We start from the raw sequence: 27,025 nt of genomic DNA, 5'->3' as shown, positions 1-27,025 counted from the left end.
AACTACAATAGTGGAGATATTTTTATTTTTAACAGAGTAATTAATTTAAAGTACAGTTAAATTAAAAAAAAACAACAACATATAAATCACTTGGTAGTATGGTAATTACAAAAAGAACCTTATATCTGTCATAAATAAAAACTTAAATATTTGGTATAATTATGTTAGTTGTTTATTAAAATGTATTATACGGGGTGTGATCAAAAAGTACCTTATTTTTTATTGCGGTAACCAGTTATAGTACAGGAGAGGGACCATCATGGAATATGACCTTGATTCATATTTATTGCATATGATTCACTGTTTAAGTGCCATTGCAACCAGTCACTGCTTAGCAGCTATAAAAGTAAAGCGTATGAGTAGTGTTTTTTGTGTTTTCATTACCGTCGAGAATGACTGTACGGTTGAGCAGAGAATCTGCATTAAATCTTGTCAGAATCTTGGTAACATGCAAGTACGGGATTGGTAGGAAGTCCCTTTACACTAGTTGTGAAATTATTAGGATAGATGCAGCTTACCTTTTTTGAATCAAAATTGTCTGGGTTTCACCATGTTCAAAGTGCAGCTGTATGTGCCTCCATATCCAGTTGTTCATCTGCAACAGCATATTGGGGGTGATCATTTTAAATGCTGACCGAACAATGTCTTGGAGCTGCTCGTTGTTGACATATCTGCATTTTTGGATATCTTCTTTTGCAAAACACCAGTATGCATTGTCAGGTGTGGTGAGGTTCAGGGTTTTTTGCTGGCCAAGGCAGTGGAGCTGGTAACTCTTCTGACCCATGTCTGATCCAGCGATTCTGAAAAATTTCATTGAGGCATCTGTGGACATTCAAAGCAAAATGCATTGCGTCTTGCTGAAATATAATAATGTCAGTAATTCCATTTGCTGTTAATTTTGGAAGCAACTACTCGTCGATCATTTTCAGGTAACTGTGTTAATTAACTGTGCCATCAAAAAAATAAGGACCAAGGAGATGTTCAGCTGTTGTCTCAACCCAAATCATAATATGAGGGGGGATTGGTGTTCAATTTCCTCAAAAAAGTGAGGATTGTCTTTTGCTCAGAAAAAAAAAACATTTTGGTTATGAGAGCTTCAATAAATTGCACACTTGTCTGTCTGAGAACATGATATTCTATTTATTGTTTGCTCTTGTAAAACTTTTAACCAATAACTGACATGCATAAACATATTGATCAAGGTCATTGTCACTCAACTCATTAACTGTGACTGGATGAAAACATTTAACTTTCAAATCCTTCTACATATGTTATTGAATTATTGATCTTGGAATGCCTAACTCTGCAGAACATTTGCATATTGATTTCATCGGTGATCATTAAATTGATGCCTCCACAGCAGCAATCGTCTCAGCTCAAGTGCTCAGCCTCCCAGTGTATGTGTGGTTCATCAAGAACACTTTTCGTTACAAAGGCTTTCTTGCTTGTTAGTAATGGTTGTTAATGATGACGATTTCTCAAAACACATAAAGAAGTCATTCATTATGTTCTCCAATGTTTTACTAGTGTGTGGACATTTGTGGACCCACACACAAGCTGACAGACTTTCGTTAACAGTGAGCGCACTCGTATCTGCCATTATTCCACACTCAACTATGACTAGTCATCCCACCATGAATGAACACACCTGATGATCCCCATCATGGCTTATCCTGTCCACCTTTTCCAGCAGCAGTGAGCAATATCAGTGGCAGTAGATTCGGATTAGGCTAGATTTATTTAGGAATTCCTGCTCATATAATAAGAGGTAAAAAAGAAGATTCAAACAGCTCTTTGTGATCAAGATATGAGTGTTACCAAATTAAAGAGTGGTATCACCATTTCCAAGATGGCCAAAAGTCTGTTGAAAGTAATGAATGCTCTGGTAGATACATTAAGATGAGTTGCTGTTTTCATTGTTTTGGTTTGGGGCATGTGGCTGTCTGGTAAGGAAAAAGAGCCGTGCTCATTTTGTGGAAAAGATGGCCACCATGCCAAAGATTGTTTGACAAAGGGGGAAGGGTGTTGCCCGTCTGCCCTAACTGTTCCTGTGTTGAGAAACTGAAACTGAAACTGTGTTGAGGCATGCCAAAATGCTCGGCCAAAACAAAAATCTCCAAATTATTTAATCAGTTTCATTAAACTTTAGATATGGATGTTAAAATTTGATAAAAATTGGTTGAGTCGTTCCTGAGTTGTTTTGACCAATCAGGATCGGCCGATTCAGCTGATCTTGGTTGGACGACTTCTGAAGTCTAAATATTTTTAGAGTCGTTACTGTGGGACTTTGATGTGCTCCAGTAAAAAAACAAGAATGCTAATCCAACTGTTTTGCACATAAGATTACATTTTTATTTAGGATTCTTAAACACAATTTATATATCCAAAATCATTCTTATTTATTTAATAAAATGAATTTGAAGATATGGAAGGTGTCAAAACACTTATTTTTAAGATTATAGAGAGGGCACTTGTGACACCCCTTGTTTCAGGTAAAAATGTGTGCTGTATTTTCAATATGATGTTTTGAAGATTGAAACTTTACATCCTGAAGTATATATATTATTAACTGGTTAACCTAATGAGAAGCTGGACTGAAGGTGCAACCATATTGGAGAGATATCTGTTGATAGCCAGACTAAGGAATGACTCCTGAAAGGAGGGCAGCAGCTCTTTCAGTAGTTGTTAAGGATGTCGGTCAGGACGACTTAAGTGGCCATATCAACATCACTCAATCCTCTTGAGTACTGCACAGCTGAAAGCAATAGAAAACTACAGCTGCTTTTTTTCCAAGAAAACGTAGCTCTCTGCATTTTCATATAAAAATGGAGGTACCTTCCTTGGTAAAATATTCCAGAGGTAAACTAGTCCCCCGTTTGGATCTTTGGGTGGAGACTACTAAGGAAGGGGTCACCAGAAAATTAAAAAATAACATTGTACAAGTTTGAGCATGGAATGTTAGAAGTCTAAAAAAGGTTGGTAAGTTAGAATATTTAAAGAGGGAAATGGATAGGTTAAATGTAGATGTAATAGGAGTTAGCAAGATTCGGTGGGAAAAGGAAAATGACTTTGGGTCAGGTGATTTTAGAATAATTAACTCAGCTTCAAATGATGGGCTGGCAGGAGTAGGTTTCGTAATGAACAAGAAGATAGGAAAGAGAGTAGAGTATTTCAAAATGCATAGCAATAGAATCATTGTAATAAGGATAAAATCAAAACCTAAACTGACAATGATTGTTAACATCTCTATGCCTACAAGCACCCATGATGATGATGAGGTAGGTAGTGTGTGTATATGAAGAAATTGATGAAGCAATTAAACACATAAAAGGAGATGAAAATTTAATAATAGTTGGAGATTGGAATGCAAGCATTGGAAAAGGCAAGGAAGGAAATATTGTGGGTGAATACGGGCTGGGCAAAAGGAATGAAAGAGGGGGCCGACTTATAGAGTTTTGCACGAAGTATAATTTAGTAATTGCCAACACCCAGTTTAAAAATCATAATAGAAGAATATACACATGCAAAAAGCCAGGCGATATTGCAAGGTAAGAGATAGATTATATCATGGTTAAGCAAAGATTTAGAAATCAACTTGTCAACTGCAAAACTTACTCTGGAGCAGACATTGATGCGACCATATTTTATTGTTAATGAAATGTAGATTGGGGTTTAAACACCTGAAGAAGAGGTGTCGGATAAATTGGTGGAATTTAGAGAAGCTTGAGGAAGAGGAGGAGGTAAAGAAGATTTTTGAGGTGGACATCGCAAGAGGTCTGAGTAAAAAAGATAAGGTAGAAAATGTAGAAGAAGAATGGGAGAATGTTAAAAAGGAAATTCTTAAATCAGTAGAAGCGAACTTATGCAGAACAAAGAGAACTGGTAGAAAACCTTGGATTTCAGACAATATATTGCAGCTGATGGATGAACGCTGGAAGAATGCTGGTGCTGAAGAAAGTTAAAAGAACTATCGACAATTAAGAAATACAATAAACAGGAAGTACAAACTAGTGAAAGAAGAGTGGACTAAAGAAAAGTGTTCAGAAATGGAAAGAGAAATGAACATTGGCAAAACAGAGGAGCATACAGGAAAGTTTAGGAAAATTTTGGGGTACATAAATTAAAATCTAATAATGTGTTAAACAAAGTTGGTACACCGATATATAGTACAAAAGGCAAAGTTGATAGTTGAGTGGAATATATTGAAGAGTTGAATGGAGGAAATGAATTAGAAAATGGTGTTATAAACGAAGAAGAGGAAGTCAAAGAAGATAAAAGGGGAGAAACAATACTGAGATCTGAATTTAAGAGAGCATTAAAAGATTTTAATGGTAGCAAGGCTCCTGGAATAGATGGAATACCTGTAGAATTACTGCGCAGTGCAGGTGAGGAAGCGATTGATAGATTAATTATTTTATTATGTTAATAAATACTTTACAATTATACATCCATTATTTTCAGCAAAATAAGATTGTTATCCAAAAATTATATAAATGGGATCACATTAACCTCAATTCTTTACAACTGATGCAATAAGAATTTAGGAAGAATTGTTTGATAAATGGATTGTATTTAATCATAAGTATGTTAACTAACTGTTTAAATATCTTTATGATTCTTGAATAATTGTTTATATTAACTGCTTTTTAGACTGCTTTATATATTAAATAAAATTTACTAATGATGAACTGCTGGGTGTAATAATCCTCCCTCTCCATTAAATAGAAAGTATTAAAAGAGGGGTCAAACAGTATTTAGACAATATTTATAGACAACGAAAATAACTGAATTTAATCAATAAGACAATTTATCTTCCTCAGTTAATATTTGACATGGCTAAGAAAATATATTTTGTTTTTAAAACTTATTTTTGTTTGAGTATTGATTTTGTAAGTACGTTAGTCTTATTTTAGTTATTATTTAGTAAAATTTAAGTTCATTATTTGCTTGAATAAAATAATCGTATATTAAATGTTTTTAATTTTTTCTAATACTATATCATTATGCACAGGTGTAACAATTTTCTTCTCCTTTTGTGAGAATTTTTTCAAAATATATTTAAGTTTTGATGAAAATTTATGAACATTTACTGAAATAACATTTGAACAGTAAATGTTAACAAATATTACTTAACATTTTACATGAATGACATAGATAAATCAGTTATAATTATAATAATTATAAAATAAAGTAATTGTGTTGTATGATGCTTAGTTAAATTTCTAATGAATATAAATTAATGTTGTTATAAATAATATGCATTACAAATAAAAGTGTTGTAGATATGTTTTATGTAGTAGTACTTTAAAAGATATTTTATTTCTTGCATTTTTTGGGTAATCTCAATAACTACTGCTTTGATTTCAATGAAACTTTCACTTGTATAGATAGCATTCTTGTAGATCTTGTTTCACATGCGTGTGCATTTCTTACAATTTCAGGGGTGACACTTAGCAATGTTTATTTTGATCACTGCAAAGTTATTTATCTGCTTGCTAATAGCTATACAATTTCTCTTTAGACTGGAAGTTTAAGAATGATCCCTACATTCATTTTGTTAACATAACATAAGAAAAAATACAAGAATAAATTGTTATTGCAAAAAAATGTAATCTTGCTTTGTACAGACATACTTTATTTCATTTCTGGAGTTCACTAATTTTTCTGTCAAAATGTTTCATATTAAAAAAGTACAGTACACGAACAATGAAAGTAAAATCTTCATAACAACAATATTGAAGTTTTAAAATTACTTTTAGTTACTTATCTAACTTCAAAGTATTGTGTATAAAGTACTAACAAATGAATTTTGGAATGATTCAGTGTCTCTACCACAAATGAGACTGCTACGCTTTTATAAAAGGAGGGTAGTGGTTCAAGTGTAGTCTGACAGTAGTTAATCATCAGCTAGATCTTGTCTCTGAATTCACGGTTCTTATGATGTTTAGAGTTCCTATTTTTTTTGTTATTTATTCTTATTATATCATAGAATGACATATTTATTTATCTATTTATTTTTTTGTATATAATGAACACTGTTAATATCTCAGATAGGTATGTTAATTGATAGAGGAAACACACTCTGAAATGAATTGAATAGTAACTTTTACACTTGTAAGTTATCAGTGTAGTATTAAACAAATAAATCTTTTATTCAGGTTGGCACATAATAGTACATTATATGGATTAATCAGAAATGGGTAGGTATGATAGTCGACTATTAAAAAAAGAAGTGCCTCAACATTCAGATGGGTGGGTTAAGGAAAACTGTTGTATAAGTTAAGAATTTTAATTACCTAATTATTTGTGTACTTAATTTGCATTTATAGAGGCACTAAAAAGTTAGAGCCCATTTTAATATCTTAAATACTCATTTTGACTTTTTGAGGGTGCTCCAAATGATGATATAATTTAAACAGGAATATACATAAGCATAATAAATACTAAATAATGTTGACTTAGTGCTTAATTAAAATGCTTCGTAGCAAAACACTGTGGTATTATTTTGTTACAAACCAAATCAGTTTGATGATACAAAGAGAATTTGTCATCTAATAAAACATCCAGACATTTTGCACTACGAGTAATATACACCAGTATACATTACTTTAATTGTACAATATTATTTTAATCTTCTACTTTTTTTGTCAACTGCTGAAGTTATATTGTTGAAATTATGCCAAAAATTATTACTGTATGACTCTGTAAAAAGAAGTAATCAGTACTGACCAAGAGGTAAATGTTACACTTATTTAAATTTTTTAAATAAATAGTACTTTATTTTTTCAACTTTTTTCGAAAAGGATCACAACAAAGAAAAAAATTATTAGTTTTCCAAAGATCCAAAGAGGAAAGTTTCTAAAATACAACATTTCTCAAAATGAAAATCCATTCATGGCTCAAATGGATATAACCTATTTCTCATTTTAAAACAAGGAAATATATAAGGAAAAAGTAGTGGAAGATTAAGGAGTTTACAGAGCCCAAAATTCTCCAAAACAAAGCAAGTTTCAAACAATGCAAAGTTTTATTACAGATATAAAAATTAAAAGATGATGTGAGTCTCATCATATAGTTTAGAATTTGTTTTTTATAACTAATTTTATTAGTTTAAACTTATATAATAATAAAAAGTAAATTATGATACTACTTTTTAAAATATTGACACGTTTCAGTTGAAAAAAGAGATTTATAATTAGATCAGAAGTGTGTGGAAGAAGTGTTAGGAGAAGTCCAATTTGGCTTCAGGAAAAGTATAGGGACATGGGAAGCAATTTTAGCTCTCAAGATTAATAGTAGAAGGAAGATTAAAGAAAAACAAACCAACATACTTGACATTTATAGACCTAGAAAATGCATTTGATAACGTAGACGGGAATAAAATGTTCAGCATTTTAAAAAAATTAGGGTTCAAATACAGAAATAGAAGAACAATTGCTAACATTTACAGGAATCAAACAGCAACAGTAATAATTGAAGAACATAAGAAAGAAGTCATAATAATAAGAAAGGGTGTCCAAGAAGGATGTTCCCTATCCCCGTTACTTTTTAATCTTTACATAGAACTAGCAGTTAATGATGTTAAAGAACAATTTAGATCCTGAGTAACATACAAGGTGAAAAGATAACGATGCTACGATTTGCTGATGATATAGTAGTTCTAGCTGAGAGTAAAAAGGATTTAAAAGGAACAATGAACAGCATGGATGAAGTCCTATGCAAGAACTATCGCATGAAAATGAACAAGAACAAAACAAAAGTAATGAAATGTGTTAAAAATAACAAAGATGGACCACTGAATGTAAAAATAGGAAGAGAAAAGATTATGGAGGTAGAAGAATTTTGTTATTTAGGAAGTAGAATTACTAAAGATGGATAAAGCAGGAGCGATATAAAATACCGAATAGTACAGGCAAAACGAGCCTTCAGTCAGAAATATAATTTGTTTACATCAAAAATTAATTTAAATGCCAGGAAAAGATTTTTGAAAGTATATGTTTGGAGCATAGCTTTATATGGAAGTGGAACTTGGACGATTGGAGTACCTGAGAAGAAAAGATTAGAAGCTTTTGAAATGTGGTGCTATAGAAGAATGTTAAAAATCAGATGGGTGGATAAAGTGACAAATGAAGAGGCGGAAAAGAGATTAAGAAAGAACCATTTGGAAAAATATAGTTAAAAGAAGAGACAGACTTACAGGCCACATATTAAAGGCATCCTGGAATAGTCGCTTTAATATTGGAGGGACAGGTAGAAGGAAAAAATTGTGCAGGCAGGCAACGTTTGGAGTATGTAAAACAAATTGTTAGGGATGTAGGATGTAGGGGGTATATTGAAATGAAACAACTAGCACTAGATAGGGAATCTTGGAGAGCTGTATCAAACCAGTCAAATGACTGAAGACAAAAAAAAAAGAGAAGCATTACCTAATGGAAGTAAAACGGATTTCTTTACTTTTTTCTCCTAAGAGAAATTGTTTCCCATAAAAATAAAAATATGATTTAAATGTATTTCTGGTAATTTATTAACATTTATATTCTTGTTCTAGTTATAACGTATAATCAATAACTCCTTTGTTATTTTTTATATGATATAATTTCTCAGTTAAATTTGCTTACTGTTGATATTACTTTATTTTTTAAAGATTTTTTTTATTGATTAAATAAGCAATATATTTATTGATATAAATTTTAAATTCATCTTGTTGTATGCTTTGTGCTGAAACCTTTCATTGTATACACTACTGCTACTACTAGTTTTCTCTTCAGCTACATGAATAATAATATTATAAATTATAATTTAAAAACAGAGAAAAGACATTGGTACTTTGTCTTTGTTCTATAATGGTTTTCTTATAAGATTTAATTCCTGAATGATTGTAACATGTTTTTTTTATCTAAAACTTAATTTGCTACTAAGGAAGTGAGTAATTTGTAAATAAATAATTTTAATATAGAAAATTGATTTAGTTTTAAAATTAAGCAAGTTGTAATCATAATGTAATTTTTTTTTTTTTGTAATTAACTCTCCAAAAAATTTATACACAAGGCATAATTCATACATTACCTTACTGTAGGTATGAATTATTGTTGGATTTGCTATTCCTAGATAGTGATATTATTAATCTTTAAAAATCCTCGTATTAAAGATGTTGCATATTAAATAAGATTTTTGCAAAAGAATTTAAAAAAGAGTTGTTTCAAAACTGCTGGGTTTATGTTTATAAATTATCTCTGCTGGAGAGGGAAAAAAGGAAAGAAAATAATTATCATCTTCAGATTCTATAGGACAGATTAATTATTTTTATCTGTTAATAGTTGCATCTCTCCACAATAATGAGTTAAATTTTGTTACTGTCAATACAAACATTGTATCCAAATGATAATGAAGAAATAACATAGGGTAAAGTTCAAGGAAAAGAAAACTAAAGATATGAAAAAAAATTAGAACAGATGATGGCAAATATGAACATCAGTTTTAAGTAACACTACAGTGCTTCAATCCTGAAAAAATTGGTTAATGAAAATCTAGTGGTTTAGTGAAATTGTTGTAACAATTCAGTCACGGTCATATTTTACAAAATAACTATTAAAAAAAACAAACTTAAATATCAGTTTTTTCAAAGATTACTATTAACATAGTATTACTGGAGATAATAAATTATAGCACAAGAAAATTTTTCTAGTATGTTTATTTTTATTAGTACAACATTCAAACTTAAATATTGCATGCATTAATAATTTACTGTATTAATCCTATTTTGTACTGACTTTACTCCTCCTCAATGCATACTTTTTAAACAGTGTGTCAGATCTCATGTCATGAGATTAATATATACTCTATTACAATATTCAAGTGTTAAGAAATTTTCAGTGTAAAAACATTTTCTTGCTGTATATGGTATTCGTTGTCAGTTTTTAAAATAGCCTATATTGTTATAAAAAAGAGAAAAAGTTGATTGTATGGTGGGCAAAGTCATTCTTTCTTATAAAATGAGTAAGCCTATAACTTGGGTTTCTTCATCTTGTCTCTCTTTAGGCAGAATAAACTAGGGAACATTGTATATCTTATATGAACTTTGTGTTTTACTCAGTCAAAATTTTGAAATCTTTGAGAAAAAGCTATTGTAGTGAGTATTAATTACATATAGTAAAACATAAATTAATATTTACAACTTATAATATTATTCTTACATCTGTAAATTATATGATATTTAAATTTGTTTCCAATTTTAAGGTTTAAATATTAAAATAAAATTTGTTATTTTTTTTAGCATTGCATCGCTGTGCTAGGGAGGATAATGTTCAAGCTTGTAGAATTTTACTTTCTTATTCTGTGGATACAACAATTGTTTCTCTGCAGGGCTATACAGCACTTCAAGTAGCTACAGAAAATGTACAAAAAATCCTTCAAGGTTAGTGCATCCATATATTAAACAGCGTCTTTGAATTCATATATTCAATCAAATGTCTGTTATTTATGTATTTATTGAAATGTATTTTTAATTGTTCTAGCTACTTAATTGTTTCTTTTTTTTTAAATTGAAAAACTATGAACTAAATTCCAGTTAAACAAATGCATATTGTAGAGAATGAAACATTATACTAGCCAAGAAAAGAAAAACTTTTTCGTGTATTTAGAATTGTACATGGTGATTTTAACTAATTTGGGGTGCTGCATTCAAAATTGCTATCAGAATTTATGCAATAACATCACATTTTTGTAGATACATACTCTTTAGACTTATGATTTATTTACCAATAAATATATAATCACGCAATCAATATTTAAAGAAAATTATTATTTATGTGTACACAGTATGTCTGAAAAGTTCCTGAACTAAATTTCTGTAGTTGATACAAGCAGTGACATATCTCACATACCAAGGAACTATGTATTACAATGTCTGACGATTGTGTGTACAAAATTTCATTATGTTTGCCACTCCACTCTTGAGTTATATTCGGCTGTTGTACATTGTCTTCATGTGACCTTGTGCAAGTTCATGACAGAACAAAGCACGATAAAATTTTGTATTCGACTTCAAAAATCCTTTGTTGAAACTTATTCTGTGATACAGCAAGCATTCAGTGATGAAGCTGCATCTCGTACTTCAAGATACACATGGTGGAAGGGGTTTAAAGACAGTAGAGAGTCGTTGATGACTATGAATGAAGTGGAAGACTATCAACAGCTGTTCACAAAGAAATCATTGTGAAAGTGTGCGCTCAAATAGTCAAACTGTCCCAACTGATCAAACTGTGAATTTTAAATTCTACTTACGCATGATGTGTCGTATTTGTTAAATCCGGCCTGAGTACCGGGACCCAGCCAGAGTACCAGGACCCATCCAGTTGGACTGTCTTGCACAACAGTTCCTTGGTGCACATGGCAACAATTTTAACCTGTTATTATGCTGCAATTCAAATGACCATCTTATCCCACCTGCCCTATTCACCCGACTTGGTTCCAGCAGACTATTTTTTGTTCCCGAAACTCAAGTTGAAGGTGAAAGGCCGCTTTTTTGATGACATCCTGGCCATCCAAAGTGCTTGCACCGGGCAGTTGAAGGCGATCCCACAAAGTGATTTCTCCAGAGTGTTTGATGGGCACTACGTGTGCTGCAACAAGTATTTAATTAGAGAAGGGTTCTATGTAGAGGGCTGATGTGAGTAAATTGGTTTATCTTTAAATCTTTATTTTTATTTAATTTAGTTCAGGAACTTTTCAGACATACTGTGTATTCATTTAAAATTTGTTTAAATCAACTAAATTTTTATCTACTCAAATTAAAATACATTAATATAATTTTAAAATACAGTTTTTAAAAGTTTTGGTTATTGGAATTGTCTTACTTTTAATTTTTAAAATATGTTGACAGATGTTTTTGCTTGTACGATGTTTGATCAGTTTCTATATAAAAAAACCAACAGTAGTTGCTCACCATTCTAGGATCTCTTCTTCCTTGGTATAAATGCTCCATGGTCAGAATATCCTGATGGAAACACTCTCATCGCTGACAGAGATAAAATTTTCTGGAAAAATGTCAACGTGGGAATGTAGGAAATGAATTCTTAATGACATCCTACATCATAAACGTTTGTAGTTTTGTAACAGCTTATTAATAAAAAACACAGTTTACAGTTTTCATCTTTTCTGTTGCCAAAAAAACCACCTATAATGTCTTTGAAGGACTTCCATGCAGCTAGTTCACATCAAAAGTTTATTGTCAAAAGTTGAGTTCTTAAGCAGTTTCTTGATTTGCAGACCAATAAATATACCCTCCTCCAGCTTGCCTCAATTTAGGAAAACTTCTGTTTAAATGATTAAATCCTGGTTGATCTTTGTCTTGTGCCTTTACAAAATTTTTTATAAGTCCGAGTTTCATGTGAAGCAGCGAAGTTTGATTTCATCACTCTCAATGAATAAATGCTTACATTTTTTTCACCAGCCACAAAGTTTTGTCGCAATGGCAGTTCTTCGCTTGGAATTGTCGTTTTGTATGACGACCGTCCCAGACAAACAAAGAAAACAACAATATATCATAAACCTACCTTGTAAACCAAGAAGTAATGTAACAACTTTCAGATCACTGCAAACTTGCCATAAATGCTCTTTGTTTTTAATTGCTTCTAATATTCATGCCATAGTTTCATATGTTTCTTTCATGTTGACTGCATGAGCTAATGGAATGGATGGCTGTTTGTTACCATTATGCAATAAAACTGCTTACATGCTAACATTAGAAGATTCAATAAAAAGATGTCGTTCTTTAAGAATATGCTGAATTCCCTGCTCTTTCATCAGACTGTACAAACATACAATGAATTTTTCATAGTAAAATAAGTAGAAAGAGTTTTATCTCATGTTCTAAATGTGGTAATGTTTTTTTTCTGCTAAAAGATTTCACTGTTGCAGTGTTGTCACTAGAAGTTCAGATTGCTGCTTTGATCATTTTAAATCGCAAACTAAATCATTAAGTTGATGTTGTTAAATTAAATGAGGAAATTTCTCATCAGATACAGGAAGAAATTCTTCAATATTCTCTTCATCATTTGCTTCATTTTCAGATTGTTCTTCTAGCAATGTCGGATTAGATGTGGTAAAGGTAGAGGTAACTCCCCTCCATGTGGTACCGTTTTTAGAGCTGAAGATACATTGCATATTTATGAATTTTCTATTTTTGTATGAAAATCCAAATACATATTTGTCATACAAAAGTAGCACTTAAAAAGTCAAAGCAGTGAAAGTAGTCAGTTAAAAAGTCAGTTAGCAGTGAAATGGTCCTTAGGTTAACGCCAAACCATCAGTACAGCAAATTGCACGGCTTGTCATTTCCCCTTCAACCATTCGGAGTTACTAAGCATGATATGCAAATAACTCGAGGTGTCCAGATTTTATTTTTGATCTCTGAGTGCACAATCAAAATAAAATTTTTAAGTTGTTTTTATCAATTCAGAAGTAGTTTTTCTTTGAGATTTAGGTGTAAATTTACCACAGACATAACAAAAATTGTCTGGTGATTTGAACATCCATGAACTTTTGCAGAAACCATGTTGTAGTAAATAAAAACGAGAAAGGTCACTTTTGTATTATAAAGAATTGATGAAAATATAGTAAAACACTAATAACTCTATGAAACAACACACACTGTTGACAAGTGAAGCTAGACAATAAGATTTTAAGATTGTTGCCTTTGTAGTAGGCAACAAAAGATGTCTGTATGATGTCATCATATAGACATGTTTTTTCATGTTTTCTGATGATACAGTATTTTATTTTTATAAAGTATTAGATATACTTATTTTTCTTTATTAAACACGTTTGCATATTGTTTAGAAGTAACCATACAGAAACTGTTCTTAATTTAACCTGTAGTTGATCAAAATGAGTTAATTATAAAAATATTTTACAAATTTACAATTTACATAAAACCTTTACGTGGTAACTTAATTTCTTATTTGAAATCAGCACCCAAATTACAGTGAGATAAGTTGTGTAACATGTTAGATATAAATTTTGTATTGACTAGTGTTATTAAATTTTTTTTTTTTTTTGTCTTCAGTCATTTGACGGGTTTGATGCAGCTCTCCAAGATTCCCTATCTAGTGCTAATCGTTTCATTTCAGTATACCCTCTACATTCTACATCCCTAACAATTTGTTTTACATATTCCAAACGTGGCCTGCCTTCATAATTTTTTCCTTCTACCTGTCCTTCCAATATTAAAGCGACTATTCCATGATGCCTTGGTATGTGGCCTATAAGTCTGTCTCTTCTTTTAACTATATTTTTCCAACTGCTTCTTTCTTCATCTATTTGCTGCAATACTTCTTCATTTGTCGCTTTAACGCCAAACCATCAGTACAGCAAATTGCACGGCTTGTCATTTCCCCTTCAACCATTCGGCGTTACTAAGCATGATATGCTTAGTATATCATGCTTAGTAAAATAAATAAATAAAAAAATGTTATTAAATAACATTTTTTTATTTATTTTGGGTGTTTTAATATCCTCAGAATAAACAATTATTTTTGTATTATTATTATTATTATATAATCTTACAATTTCTATTATTCTAAATAATTGTAAATTTGGTAAATTTCTTTAATTCTGATAAAGAAGTTTAATGCTTTATATAAGTACAAATGTAGACCATGGTTGAAAAATATAGTCATTGTGTTGGATTCAATTCAAGTGTGGCTGTGCTTTGAGAGTTTCTCATTGGTCAACTCAGACCACATCAACCAGTTGAGTGGCAGATTAAATAAAGTAAGAATAAATTACAAATTGGAATTAATTACAATGTAAAAAATAAAGAATATTTAAAGTTTTAATATGTTAAAAACTTAACATAATTTTTTATGTATGTTAAATTAATTTTATTTTGTTGTTAATATACATTTTTTATATTTTAATTTTAGTGTATTTTTTCAGATACTACTTTGTTTTATTATTGTTTGTGTTGTTTTGATATGTTTGTGTTTGAACAACTTGTGAACTGAAACTATTCTGTATTTGTAGAACCACCAGCAGTTTTAGATTTGGAAAATCAGTTGTTAGAAGCTGCTAAGGCTGGTGATTCTGAACAGGTTCAAAGGCTATTGACTGCATATCCACACATTGTTAATTGTCGTGATCTTGATGGGCGGTAAGTTATTTTTATGTGATTAAAATGTTTCAAATTAATCCTTTGAGGACCATTTGCTGATTTTTCATTAGGTTCAGTTTTATGCTAAAAAGAGCAGCAATTGGTGATTTTTCGTCTATCTTATTTTATGAGAGAAAGATGATTGGCAAATTTTGTCAGTGTCAAAATGGCGGTACTAATCACATGTTTGGTTGTTATGGTAGATATGGCAGTCTGCTTATGAGAGATTACATTTGTTATTGTTTAAAGTCGCACATGACATCGCAGTTAATATTCAGATGTAAACAAAAATAATTATTTTGAATGTTTTTAGAAAACGTTTAACCAATGTTCATTGCATAATACATAAATATTATTAGTTTGTTATTGTTTTGAGTTAGCTGTGAAATCATAGTTCGTTTGGAGTGAAAAGGAATGCTTAATTTTATTTATTTAGTTTTTTACAATACTGTATTTATTGGTGTGTTGCATAGTACGTACATGAGCCGAGAACATTGTTTGTTTATCATTGTCTTTAGTAGTTATTTGTGACATTTGAATCATAACACTATACTTATTTCATCTTAGTGTTTTGTTTACTTTTTTCTGGCAATATTTATTAGCAAGTTGCTATAATATGCAAATTGATCGAATACAAAGTGAAATTGATCGGGAACTTAGGAATGTTCAATCTGGCTGGTAGTGATTTGTGTACTGACAGTTCTAACATTAAAATAATAGTTTTAATAGCTGAAATATTAGTTTTTTTTTTATTAACATTAAATATTTATACAATTATTTATTCAACAACATGAAATATTAGGATAGAGTAAAAGTCCCTTTATTACTCATATTACTAAATCAGTATTATTTGTATCTTCATGAGTTGCTGATTAACAAAAGTTTTAGATTTCTGGTGTGTTGTATAAATAAAAGTTAATAATAATTTAACTATTCCATTTAGTGAACTTCTTTATACTGGTTACAAATGTTAATGTCGACTTTACAGTGTAAAATATTCAGTTTTTATTATTGGATTATTTGTAAACAATCAAAAATGAAAAAGAAACAATCATACAGGAAAAAGAAAGATAACATGAAGAAATATATTTTAAAAAAGCGACAAGAAAATGAATATGAGGGGGAAGAAAATGTTAAGAACAAGGGAAGAATAAAAAAATTAAGAGAAGATGATAAATGTAAAGAGGAAGAAAATATTAAAAACCAAAGAAATAAAAATTAAGAAAATGTTCCAAAGAAAGAAAGAATAAACATATTAAGAGAAGATGATAAATATAAAGAGGAAGAAAACGTTAAGACCAAGAAAAGAATAAAAAAATTAAGAGAGGATGATGAATATAAAGAGAGAATATTTGAAAATTAGAGAGCATGTACACAAATTAAGATCAGAAGAATTATATCAAACCAAAGAGCGATTAGATGGTTGACAACAAAAAACAAATAAACGAAATGATTATTGATCTACTCCGAATTATGGAGAATATTGTCCAACAATATCAGAAGAGTAATGAACTAAAAAATAAGAATTTTTTGCAATTTAATTAAGATCAAGCATGTATGTCTCAGTGTATATGTTGTTCTTGTGAGGGTCTATTTTTCAGTCACTCTGTAGTTAATTTTAATGTAAATAAAATTAAACAGAAGTTCCAGAATAATTTAATAAAATTAAACAGAAATTAAAGTAGAAAATCCAAAAATAGTATAATTCTAAATTATAATTTTCAATTAATATTAATAAATAATCAGATGTTTCACCAAATCTATTACATATATACATTTTTAAAAGTATATAAAATTTTATTTCACTAATAACTTCTGATTTTTTGCATATATTTTTAATTTATTATTTATTGTAAAAGTTTTTTTACAATCATGGGTTAATAATTATATTTAAATTAAAAAAAAAAGAAAAGGAGATGGAGTCTGATTTGAACTGATGTGCATTCCTTTGTAAGAATCAAATATTTCATTAATTAAAATTTTATTTGGCTATAACTCTAGAACTAATGAAAATAAGTTCCACTTATGATATATCATTGAAAAGCTCTTAATGAGAGCTTATTATTACAGATAAGAAAAAGTCCAAAGTCCAATTTTTTTTTGGATTTTTGGCTTTTTTGGACACTTGGTTTAGTCAATTGCAAGCAAAAGGGGAGGTGCACAAGTAGATGTTACAAAGTCCTAAATCCAAAATTTCAACATTCTGCAGCTAATCCTTTTTGAGTTATGCGAGATACATACATACGTATGTATGTACAGACGTTACGCCAAAACTAGTCCAAATGGATTCAGGGATGGTGAAAATGGATATTTCCATTGAAATCTGAAAACCAAAATTTTTCGTGATCACAATACTACCTTTACTTCATACAAGAAAGTAAAAATTATTTGTAAATTTGCCTAAATTTATTTAGATAAATTGGTATTAGAGGTATAAAATTGAGAGTAGTCATCATATCAAGGTACAATATATGAAGCAACTGTGTAATCTCTTAATATTTAATCAACTGAGGAAAATCTTTGCGGATGACTTAAGCTCTGATTAATTCTTTCAATTTCTACAAAGATTAACAAAAAATTGCTACATTTCATTTTTTGAAAACATTGTGATGATTTTAATAAAAATAAAGAATGAAGATGCACATGTCTTAAAGTATTATTGGGCTATAGTGCTCGTTGATAATTCTTTTACTTGTAAAGACTATAAAATGGGAAATTTACAGCTACAATTTATAAATATTTCAATTACCATAACATCATAATTTATATTAATTTACTTATAAGTTTTAATAATATATACATATACCTTAATGGGGAACAACAACAATAATAATAATAATAATAATAATAATAATCTTTATAACCAATTATCTTCCTTTTTACTTATAGTTAAAATTTTATGTTATTAAAATATACTTTTTTTGTTCTTTTCATCATTACTTTGTGTTAATAGTGTTAGTATAATAATTTGTAGCTCTTGTATGTGAAACTTAACAGATTTTGTTGGACATTCTAAAGCAGAAATAAAATGTTCTCTCATTCAAAGAGGAGCCTTAGTTCAAACTTGTTTACATTGCATTCATTTTTTTGTTTTTCCCAAGATCCAGATCTCTTATTTATCTTTTTTGCATTTCTTGTGAATTGCTATTTTTACATAAATTTTGTCTCTGTTATGGGGTTGTAAGTGTATAGGTTTGTTATGCTAAATAATGATATTGTTGAATTACGAATCTTTTTTTATTTGGTTTATTGACCTGAGCTGTTTTAATGTTTTTGTATAATATTTATTTTTATGTACATTCTGGTTGTAGGTATACATGTGAGGCAAGTTTGGGGCAAGGGCATTTTAGTAATTTATAACTGAGTTTTAAATCTGTTTATAGAACTACAATAAATTTGGTTTAATTTATTTTTATTTATTTTTTTTGGTTGAAATCAAATTAATTTTACTAATTAAATATTTATATTCATTATTTATACATATGAATAATCTTTTTTTGTAGGTAATTATGTAATGATTACATTTATTTGTTTATTAATGCGTAGTTGACATTCATGAAATATTTTAAATAAATTTTATATAATTTGTTAGCTATGACTCAGGTTGCTGTTTTATTAAGTAAACTTATTGCATAAGATTTTTAAAATGCTAATTTGTGGTTGATAGCTTATCATCAGTTTTATTAATTGATAATCATTCTTGTGCCTATTTATTGTTAATATTAAACAGAATATTCATTTGTTTCTTTTTATTGAGATCTGATAAAAAAATATTGTGCCTAAAAACTTTTTTTAACTAATATGAGGTGTGTTCAAAAGTAATGAGAATTTTGTTTTTTTTTGGAAAGTATTTTATTTATTCATCTACATTAATATTATCCCCTTTAAAATAGTCCCATTAGATATTATATATTTGATGCCAGTGCTTTTTCCAATCCCCAAAACACTTCTGGAACTCGATCTTTGGAATAGTGTTTAGCTCTTTCAGCTATTCGGTTTTAATCTCATCTATGTTTGTAAAATGATGTCCCTTTAAAGTTCTCTTTATTAATGGGAATAGAAAAAGTCACATGGGGCCATGTCTGGTGAATATGGCAGCTTGGGGTATCATTACTCTATTGTTTTTGGTTAAAAATTGATGAACAAGCAATAAAGTGTGAGCAGGTCCATTATTGTGATACAAAAGCCATGAATTGTTTTGTCACAAATCTGGGCGGTTTTATCGGATTGCTTCACGCAAATGGCATTGAACTTATAGGTAATACTCCTTATTGATCGTTTGACCTTGTGGCAAGAACTCATGATCCACTATGACATTAAAATTGAAGAACATGATGAGCAACACTTTCACATTTGGCTGTACTTATCGAGCTTTTTTTGATCTTGGTGATCCAGAATGCCTGCACTGGGAGGATTGAGCCCTAGTTTCGACATCATATCTGTAAACCCATTGTTTCATCACCTGTTATGATATGTTTCAGTAGTTCTGCACTGTTGACTTCATTTAGTGACTCCTGAGCAACTTCCATTAGTTGCTGTTTTTGTTTGAAATTCAAAAATTTTGGAACAAATTTTGCTGTCACACGTTTCATACTTTAAACATCCAAAAAGATTTCATGGCATGAGTCAATTGATATCCCAACATCATCAGTGAGTTCTCTGATTGTGATTCAGCAATCATTCATAATCATTTCTTTCACTATTTCCATGTTTTCATTGGTTGTTGATGAGCTGGGGCGTCCAGGGCGCTCATCATCTTCCAACATCTTCATGACCTTCTTGGAAACACTTATACCACTCATAAACCCTTGCTTTACTTATAGCAGATTCACCAAAAGCAATATTTAACATTTTTAAAACATTGCTACTCTTTTTTCCATTCTTATAGCAAGATTTAATACAAATTCTCTGATCTATTATTTATACAAATAAAAAGTCGCCGATCGTACCAAAACACATGTTATCCTTTTGACAGCTGACAACAGACTAAACATCCAATATGGATAAAAATGTACAGATACTTTTCAGACATGTTTACCAATACAGCAATGAAAAATCTTGAGAATCGGACTAATACAACCCAGCGAAATTTAAAAATTCTCGTTTTTTTGAACACATCTCGTATAAAATAATCTTTGAAATCATGAAAAATAAGTATTTTTTAAATAATATCCTACGTTACAAAGAAAAAAGCACAACAAAAACCCAGCGGGTTGGTCTAGTGGTAAACTTGTCGTCGTAAATCAGCTGATTTCAAAGTCAAAGTTCTTGGCTTCAAGTCCTGATAAAATTTCTAATAAACTTTTATTTAGATGTGAATGTTAGATCATGGATACCAGTGTTCTTTGGTACATGGGATTTCATTAACTACACGTCTCAGGAGTAGTCGACATGAGTTAGAAGACCACAAATTTACCGGTTACATTACACTTTAAGTCACTAATGGCTTTAATTGTTGATGAGACTATAAATAAAAATGTTAAAGAAAAAAAATTCACTAAAAAATTTATATTTAATTATATATATATATTGGTAAAATTAATTCTTTTGTTGTATTTGTCCATATCCTCCTCTGTACTAACCGTACCACTGACAAAAGTATAACCTAACCTTCCATCAACACTATAGAATTCAGTAACATCACTTACCATATCTTATTGCTTTTTCATATTAAGAGTGCTTTTGAGGGTTTCCTTCATCGTCAGTTAATAAAAACTTTCTTATTTTAAAAATTACACATTAAAATTATTAAAAAAAATTGTTGCATATTATAAAAATATGTAGTCAAAATTTTTATAAAATAAATAAAATTAAAATGAAATATTGCTTATGGCCAGCCACACATACAGTACTGTACTCAAATAAATGTGTGTGTATATGTATGTATATATATATATATATATATATATATATATATAGATAGTGTCTCTGAAACTTAGGATTATTGTCCCAAGTAAGATGGTAAATTTCATCTTTGAAAATACAAAGTTATAAAATAGGATGAAGTATCAGCTACTGAACTGAGATTTAATGTAATGTTTCCTACTGATCAGTGAATTTAACAACCTATCCCAAATTATTTTGATTTTGAAATTTGCTCATTTAAATTACTACTTTTCTCATAATTATCTTTTTGTTGCAATTTTTTAGGTATTTAAATGTATAAGTTTGATTCTTCTTGATTACTTTTTCTCAGGAATTATTGTCCTTGCTTTATCTTTTGTATTCTTTCTTTATTTTTTCTGATTGTATGAGGTCTTTTGAAAATATAACCAACCTGTTCTTCTCTGGTGCTTCTATTTGGCGACGTGTGATTGGATTCTTGTGTAGCATAGGAACTAACATGACTCGGATGGGTGATGAGGGATTGTTCATTTCTCATCACCCATGTGAGTATAACGATTAATTTTTGTGTAATGTTTATTTGTTTTGTATCTTTGGCGATTTTTGCAATAAGTGATTTACATGAATAAAGAATTATATTGAAATTTTGTATTAAGCTTGGGAAAAATTTTAACAAATCGACAAAATGATTCAAGGGGTGGAGTCTGTGCTGCAAACAATTTTATGAATGGTTCATGCATTTCAAAAGAAGTATCTACTGAAGGTGATGCTCATCTAGGAAGGAAGGTCATTGCCATCAACAGGCATGTCTTACATTGCATAGTGAATAATTTGGTGATGTCAAATTGAGCTTTAACAGTTGAGCTATGAGAAGAGACTGGGATTTTAGTGAGTTCATGTCATTAAAATCTAACTGAAAAATTAGCAATGCATTCCTATTGCCAAGTTCATTTCGAAACTATTGATACAAGAGAAGAAAGAGAATTTTTTAGTGTTTTGTTATGAATCATTGGATCATGCAAATGATGATGAAATCATTCCGTTATAATTACCAACTGTGAGACATAGTTGAATAGGAAAGATATGGAAACAAAATTGTAATCAGCATAGTGGCTCAGAATCATTCAATACATCAGGAGCATTAGATGTTGATTTCAGAAAAATTTATACCACTCTGTAACATGTCATGCTGTAACCGATGAAAACTAATCTTTATAAGAAAAAAAAGTAAGCTGAATCAAGCTTTGGAAGGGCGAAAGAAGGAAAAATTGAAAAAATTGCCTGAGTGACCGATGAAAATTGTATATAGCTCAGCCAGATATTATTCTACAGAAAAATGTTAAAGGAAAAGTTTTAGGTAATTGCGTAACCTATAAATTGAAAAGTCGTAGATAATGTTTCATAATTAGATTATGTGCAATATATAGCAAAAAAGCACAAAAAAATGAATCTGTCTTTTGAGACTCGGTGGCTCTTTATTTTTTCTCAAAACACTTAAATTTTGGGAAAAAATAGCTGTAATGTTGTCTAAAAAGTACCAGCGTACCAGTGAGATGGATGCTATAAGTTGATTTGTTATTTCAAAATATCACGGAAGTGTCCATAACTTTTGAGCATTCAGGGATTTCTGGGTCTACTTGGGCTAGACTGAAAGAATAGACAAAATATGACCTTTTCTTATCAGAAATAATATTTTTCAGCTCATTTTTCCATTTTTTATTATTTATAAAATTTTGCAATGTTCTAAACTACAATATTTCTGTGAAAAATGGTTTCATTTAAAAATGCATCTGAAAGTACTTTTTTTACCTTTAATTTAAGTTTTGAAAAACGTTTTTGGTTAATAGTTCTAGAGATATTTGCAACAATGTGTTTTTTATTGCAAAATTCATATCTCTGAAACTAATTTACATTAAGAGCTGAAATTTAGAGGAGTAATTAAGGATTGTATAAACATTAATTTGATGTGTATTTCAAACTGTTCAAGTCCAAAATTGTCCAAGAATCTGTGATGACAAAACAGTGAACTGATTGCATGATCAAGTTTGCACTAGTAGGGTAGTGCAGCACCATTGACTTAACAACTCTCATACACTTGGAAATAAGTAATCGTGTGGCTTCAAACCATTCGTGATTGATATCTTCAGTTCTAATCATTGAAAATTGATGATTCTTCTTTTATAGTGAGGCGGTGCATGAAGATAAATAAGAAAAAGCATAAAAAACATTTAGCAATTACGACATTTTCTTCATGAAATAAGCCATTTTTGCAATTTGTAATATTTGCAATCATCGTGTTACATACCAGCTGCATACTGTATTGTTTGATTGTTTTGTGTTCTATTAACATTTAGATCGATTAATAGATATGTTTGAATATGTATTATTTTTATAAAGCAATGAAATTCACGTTAATGAATATTATAATAGAATTGCAGTATATAATGCACATTCTCTTTGGTACAATGTAATCCAATGTTACTAATGTAAATTTTATATGCAATAAAAAATGTTTGATTTTAAAGAATGTGTCAACACTAGAAGCAATATGAAATAAAAATATTGTTACAATTGGTTGAAAATTTTGTTTTTATTTTTTATAACATATTGTGTAATTTACTCTCCTATTGTGCTTTATTCTCATGGGATGCATTAATTATAGACACAAAATGGAAGAAACAGAATATTTGAAGTAACTTTTATATGCACATGTATCAGCAATTCGTAAAAAAAAATCAACACATGCTGTATTGCTTGATGTTCTACACTTTCTCTCTTGTCCTTAAGTATTAGGGGGAATGCTGAACTCAATTGTGCTGTCAGTTCACTGCTTCTTTTTTTTTACTTTAAAACAATTTTAAATACACACCAGATCAATGTTTAAACATTCCTTAATCACTCCTCCAAATTTCAGTTCTTAATCTTAATTAGTTTCAGTAATATGAATTTTGCAATAAAAAACACATTGCAAATATCTCTGGAACTACTTAACTGATAAATGTTTTTCGAAGCTTATATACAAAGGTAAGAAAAGTACTTTCAGATGCATTTGGTTTCAATGCAATATTTTAAATGAAACCATTTTTATTAAATAAATAAAAACATAAATAAATAAATAAATAATAAATAAAACCATTTTTATTTATTTAATAAAAATGGTATGAGAAAGTGTCGCGCATCAAACACGGGTTTTTTTTTAAACTGTTGCTATATATGCATATAAACTTACTTTAAATACTCTGTTTCTTCTGTTTTGTGTATATAATTATTGCATCCCATGTGAATAAAAACAAATATTTATTGATTTATTTAAATAAAACCAAGATATTCTATTTTAGAATATTGCAAAATTCTGTAAACATTAATAAAAAATAGACAAATGAGCTGAAAAATATTATTTTTGATAAGAAAAAGTTACATTTTATCTCTTCTTTCAGTCTAGTCCAAGTAGACCCAGAAATCCTGAATGCTCAAAAGTTAAGGATGCTTCAAGTTTTTTTTTGTAAAATGCTTATTTTGAAATAACAAATCAACTTACAGCATCCAGCTTGCTGGTACTTTTTAGAGAATATTAGAGCTATTTTTTCCAAAAAAATTGAAGTGTTTTGAGAAAAAATAAAGAGCTACTGAGTCTCAATAGACAGATTAATTTATTTTTTCGTGCTTTTTTCACTATTTTGCATATTGCACGTGACATAATTATGGAATTGTCTTTGTTGTCTCAATTTACAGGTTAAGCGATGGCTTAAAACTTTCTCCTCTGACACTTTTCTCTAAAGTGGTTTCTGGCTGAGCTATACGCTATTTTCACCGGTCACGTGGGCCATTTTTTCAATTTTCCCCCTTTCCCCCTTCTGTAATCTGATTGAAGGCCCCTCCTTTTTTTTTAGAAACAGTTTTCATCAGTTATATTATCACAAACTTTTTTACAAATTTTTCTGAAAAATCACCTATTTTATGTTTAAAGTTCCTAGCTTAAAAGGTGATCAAAATATTTTTTTGTGACATCAAAGGAGGTTTTCACTACTGAGTTTCTACCTGCAGGACTAAAACTCAGCAGTTTTGCATTTTTTAATGATCTTAGAAGTTAGTGACCTTAGAAGTTTCTCACAAAATGTGAGAAAGAAGAGACCTGAACTTTGGCATGACAACTCCTGGTTCCTTCATAACACTGCATCTGCTCATCCATGCATTCCTACTGGTTTGTAAGTACAAAAAATTTGCTCAATGTTGTCTTCTACCTACTCTGTTCAACCGACCTATCACCTGCTGATTTTTTTTCAAAAATTAAAATTACCTTTAAAAAATAGAAATTTGAGATGTAAAGTCCAAAAAAAATTTTGCAGTTTGCCCTTTAAAAATATTTTGAAAAGCAGGTTCCAGAACTGCTTCTGAAGTGGAAGGACATCGAGTAAAGATTGTACAATATAATGGAGAACATCTTGAAGATTTTTTACATTACTATAAATGTTCCAATAATAATTTTTTTTTTTTTATAAGTCTGATAATCTTATTTTTTAACAGGCTTTGTATTTTAGTTGTTGCCTGTGAATTATTGGAATTGGTTATGTGTAGTTATACATACTTAAATATGCTGTATAGTTATGTATTTTTTTTTTCAGTCATTCAACGCCATTACATTTTGCTGCTGGTTATAATAGAGTGGATGTAGTTGAATATTTATTGGCACATGGAGCTGATGTGCATTCCAAGGATAAAGGGTAAGGTTTATTTTACTATTGGTTTCTTATTAAAATAAAGTCTTTCTGCTTTTTGAAAATCTTTATCTAAAGCTTTCTTTAATTCTGTGTATTATTATATATGTAATAGATTACTGCTTTTAATATTAAATAAATTATGTTCATGATTTAGTTATTTTCTGTATGTATGAAATCACCATTTAAAAAAATTAAGATAACTGTTTTATTGAGCATTTTAAGTCTTACAGAATAAGTAACTTAAATTGATGAAACATTTATGTTAAAAAATTTACCAGTTTTTTTCATTTCATGATATTATATGTTTAATCATGTACAGAAATGGTGTTCAAATATATTTTCATTGAGTTTTATGGTTGTTTTGGTAATGACTAAGAATGTAACTCTTATACATTATTTTTATTTTTTATAAAATATGATAGAATCAGATTAGTGTGTGTGTATATATATATATATATATATATATATATATATATTAAATTGTTTGTGGTAGTACAGAGACCATAACCTTTCTATTATCTGGATTTACTATTTGGATCAATTAAATCTACAGGTTTTTTTTTAACTTTATAACTTTTTTATTTATTCTAGTGGGCTGGTACCTCTGCATAATGCTTGTTCATATGGACATTATGAAGTGACTGAAATGTTAGTTAAACATGGAGCAAATGTCAATGTTGCTGATTTATGGAAGTTTACTCCACTTCATGAAGCAGCTGCCAAAGGAAAATATGATATTGTTCGATTATTGTTACAGGTAAATCTGGGTATCTTGAATTTTGAACCAATATAATGATGTTTGATATCAACATCATGCTATTTGTATTTGTATATGTATCTGCTATTCACAAATATCTACAAATGTATTTATGTTTATGCTATGTGCATATGTATTTGTTTGTGGTTTTCTTATTTCATTTTCCAATATGAACCAAATCTTATCTATTGTATAGAAGTGGATGTACATTAATTGAGAGGTTTATATGTATTTACATAATAGTTTTATAAAATTTACTTCTGTTTAATTTATAGCATGGAGCAGATGCAACTAAGAAAAATCGTGATGGTGCAACTCCTGTTGAGTTAGTGAGAGAGGGTGATCAGGAAGTGGCTGATTTGTTACGTGGTAATGCAGCACTTTTAGATGCTGCAAAAAAAGGTAATCTTGCAAGAGTGCAAAGGTTATTGACTTCCGATAATATTAATTGCAGGGATACTCAGGGTAGAAATTCTACTCCATTACATTTAGCAGGTATGTTTTGTACTATTAACAGCAATCTCTGCATTGTTATTTATATTTTTGTTAGTTTTT

General features: G+C 29.7%; 1 protein-coding gene across 2 annotated transcripts in view; it reads left to right on the top strand.

Annotated features, from left to right (window-relative positions):
• Positions 1–27,025, top strand: part of Tnks (tankyrase) — a 75,599-nt gene that overhangs the window by 21,306 nt on the left and 27,268 nt on the right. For both annotated transcript variants that reach the window (XM_075366436.1, XM_075366437.1), the window contains exons 7-11: positions 10,274–10,414; positions 15,025–15,151; positions 25,618–25,716; positions 26,305–26,470; positions 26,746–26,965. In XM_075366436.1, the coding sequence (XP_075222551.1) occupies positions 10,274–10,414; positions 15,025–15,151; positions 25,618–25,716; positions 26,305–26,470; positions 26,746–26,965 (753 nt within the window). The remainder of the gene's footprint in view (positions 1–10,273; positions 10,415–15,024; positions 15,152–25,617; positions 25,717–26,304; positions 26,471–26,745; positions 26,966–27,025) is intronic.

This window comes from Lycorma delicatula, chromosome 5 (assembly GCF_047948215.1).
Source record: "Lycorma delicatula isolate Av1 chromosome 5, ASM4794821v1, whole genome shotgun sequence".
NCBI lineage: Eukaryota > Metazoa > Arthropoda > Insecta > Hemiptera > Fulgoridae > Lycorma > Lycorma delicatula.
The sequence above is the reverse complement of the archived record's forward strand: the minus strand, read 5'-3'. Positions and strand labels throughout refer to the sequence as shown.